A 2,315-nucleotide genomic window follows, 5' to 3' on the forward strand; every position below is an offset into this window, starting at 1 on the left:
ACAGTCACCTCAAAGTATAGATGAATAGCTAATAACAAGTTAAGAAATATATCAAAGGATGGTAATTACTAATGATTAACACTCTGAAGTGGGTTCGACCTGCAACCAATATCTCGAAACCTAATCACTCTCTCTTCCTTTGTATTCTTCCTTTAGCACTTGATCATCCTACCGCGTGTTGCCTTTATATTTCAACTCTCACCTTAACTGGTAATATAATACTAAATCAAATTTTTAACAACTACTGAATATAGTTAACGTTCTCTAGTCTTAGTTGTAAAGGAGTCTAAATAGTTGATAATGGCTACTTACTTTTTGCCCCTGTAAGTGGGTAACCTTTTGAAGATTTCCCCATGTTTAATCTAAAATGGCACTCCAATAGGGGAAAATTATCAACAACTACAATTTTTCTTCACTGAAAAACTGACCATACAACTTACCTTTTTGGAAATCCTCTAGGACCATCTGCAGGTTGGCTAGTGATAGAGTATACTGCTTTACTTGTTCCTGGGAGACCGAAAGCTGCAGTGCAGTTTCATCCCTTTGCTTGGAGACGACATTCAGTTGCTCCTGTAACGACTCTACCTGCACGCTGGCTTGATGGCTTCAAACAAAAAGAATAAAAATCAAACTGCTTCTATTACTTTAACCAGAAGAATCACCTTCCCTAAGTCTTATTGCACTAAATTCAGGGTAGATTTCAAAGTATTTAGGTACTTTAACAAGATGAAACCTCTTCCCTACATTTTCTTATTGTGGTAACATACACATTAAAATTAGCCATTGTAACCATTTTTACATGCACTGCTCAGTGGCACTAAGTACAATCCCACTGTTGTGCAACCACCACCGCCATCCATCTCCAGAACTTCTTTTCATCTTCCCAAACTGAAACTCCATACGCTTTTTTTTTGTTTGGCGGCTGACTGGTAGAGGGATCTGAACCCTTGATCTTGGTGTTACAAGGCTGCGCTCTAACCAGCTGAGCTAACCAGCCAGCCCCGATGCTCATTAAACAACAACTCCCCCTTCCTCTGGCAACCACCATTCCACTCTGTCTCTATGAACTGGACCTTCGCGACATTTTATTGCATTAAATTCAAGTTAGATTTCAAAGAAATTTGAATAGTTCCTCTGTTCTCCCTATTTTTATCAATTCAATGATCTCTCCTGTAAAAGTGACTTTGAACAAATGGCTTAAAGACTAAGAATTAGGCTAAACAAGAAATGTCAGCAAAAGAAAAATTTACAAATAGTCTGCAACTTTCAAGTCTCCCGGTTAAATCTCTAAGATGTAATTTATCTCAGAATTTTAAGTTGTAAGGGACCTTCAAAGTCATTTTATCCAGCTTCTAACCTAACAAAGAAGAGATTCTATGACACCCCCTTGCTTTTGACACTTGCAATCATGGTGAACTCACAGTTTCCAAAGGCTATCCAACTGACGAACTAACTGCTCTGATTATTAGTTAATTATCTTTTACTATCATCTTTCTTTTTACCTACATTAAATACGATAATACCTAGTCCTGTCCCAAAACAACAATCCAGGGGCGTGTGTGCGTGCGGCCGGGAGGCGCGGCCTCGGCCCATTAGGTGAGCGTAGCTCCCGCCGCCCAGCGCTAGTCGCACTGTACAGCGCTCGGAGCAGCAGCCCGGCGCAGACTTCGGCCGCTGCCGCCGCCGCCGCCGCCCCCCTCGGCTCCATGTCGCCAAGCGGAGCCCCCGGTCTGCAGGAGGAAATCCTGCAAGGCTCCTGGGTAGAATTGCACTTTAGCAATAATAGAAATGGGAATAGTGTCCCAGCCTCAGTTTCTATTTATAATGGTGACATGGAAAAAATACTCCTTGATGCCCAGCATGAATCTGGACGGAGTAGCTCCAAGAGTTCTCACTGTGACAGCCACAGACACCACAGGATATTTATAGAGCTTGTGAAACCGATACCCATAGTAGCATTGGAAAAAAAAAACAGCTCTCAGTCTGAGGAAGATTACATTGAGAGAAGGAGAGAAGTTGAAAGCATGTTGAAGAAAAACTCAGATTGGATATGGGATTGGTCTAGTCGGCCAGAAAATATACCCCTCAAGGAGTTCCTCTTTAAACACCCGAAGCGCACAGCTACTTTCAGCATGAGAAACACGAGCGTTATGAAGAAGGGGGGGCATTTTCTCAGCAGAGCTTCTCAAGGTTTTTCTTCCCTCTCTGCTGCTCTCTCATCTGCTGGCTATTGGATTGGGGATCTATATTGGACGGCGTCTGACAACCTCAACCAGCACCTTTTGATGAAGAATTGGAACTCCACTTTGTTCACA

The 2,315-nt window shown here is 42.3% G+C and overlaps 1 protein-coding gene and 1 pseudogene across 1 annotated transcript in view; one reads left to right on the forward strand and one right to left on the reverse strand.

The window, feature by feature from the left end:
• The window catches only part of LOC103581875 (thyroid receptor-interacting protein 11-like), a gene marked incomplete at its 5' end in the record, with an annotated part of 24,870 nt that overhangs the window by 2,343 nt on the left and 20,212 nt on the right, over positions 1-2,315 (reverse strand). The window contains one exon of the mRNA XM_008563602.1: positions 441-604. Coding sequence (XP_008561824.1) covers positions 441-604 — 164 coding nt within the window. The remainder of the gene's footprint in view (positions 1-440; positions 605-2,315) is intronic.
• On the forward strand, positions 1,689-2,286 carry LOC103581874 (annotated as a pseudogene).

This window comes from Galeopterus variegatus, unplaced genomic scaffold (genome assembly GCF_000696425.1).
Source record: "Galeopterus variegatus unplaced genomic scaffold, G_variegatus-3.0.2 Scaffold14162, whole genome shotgun sequence".
NCBI classification, from domain to species: domain Eukaryota; kingdom Metazoa; phylum Chordata; class Mammalia; order Dermoptera; family Cynocephalidae; genus Galeopterus; species Galeopterus variegatus.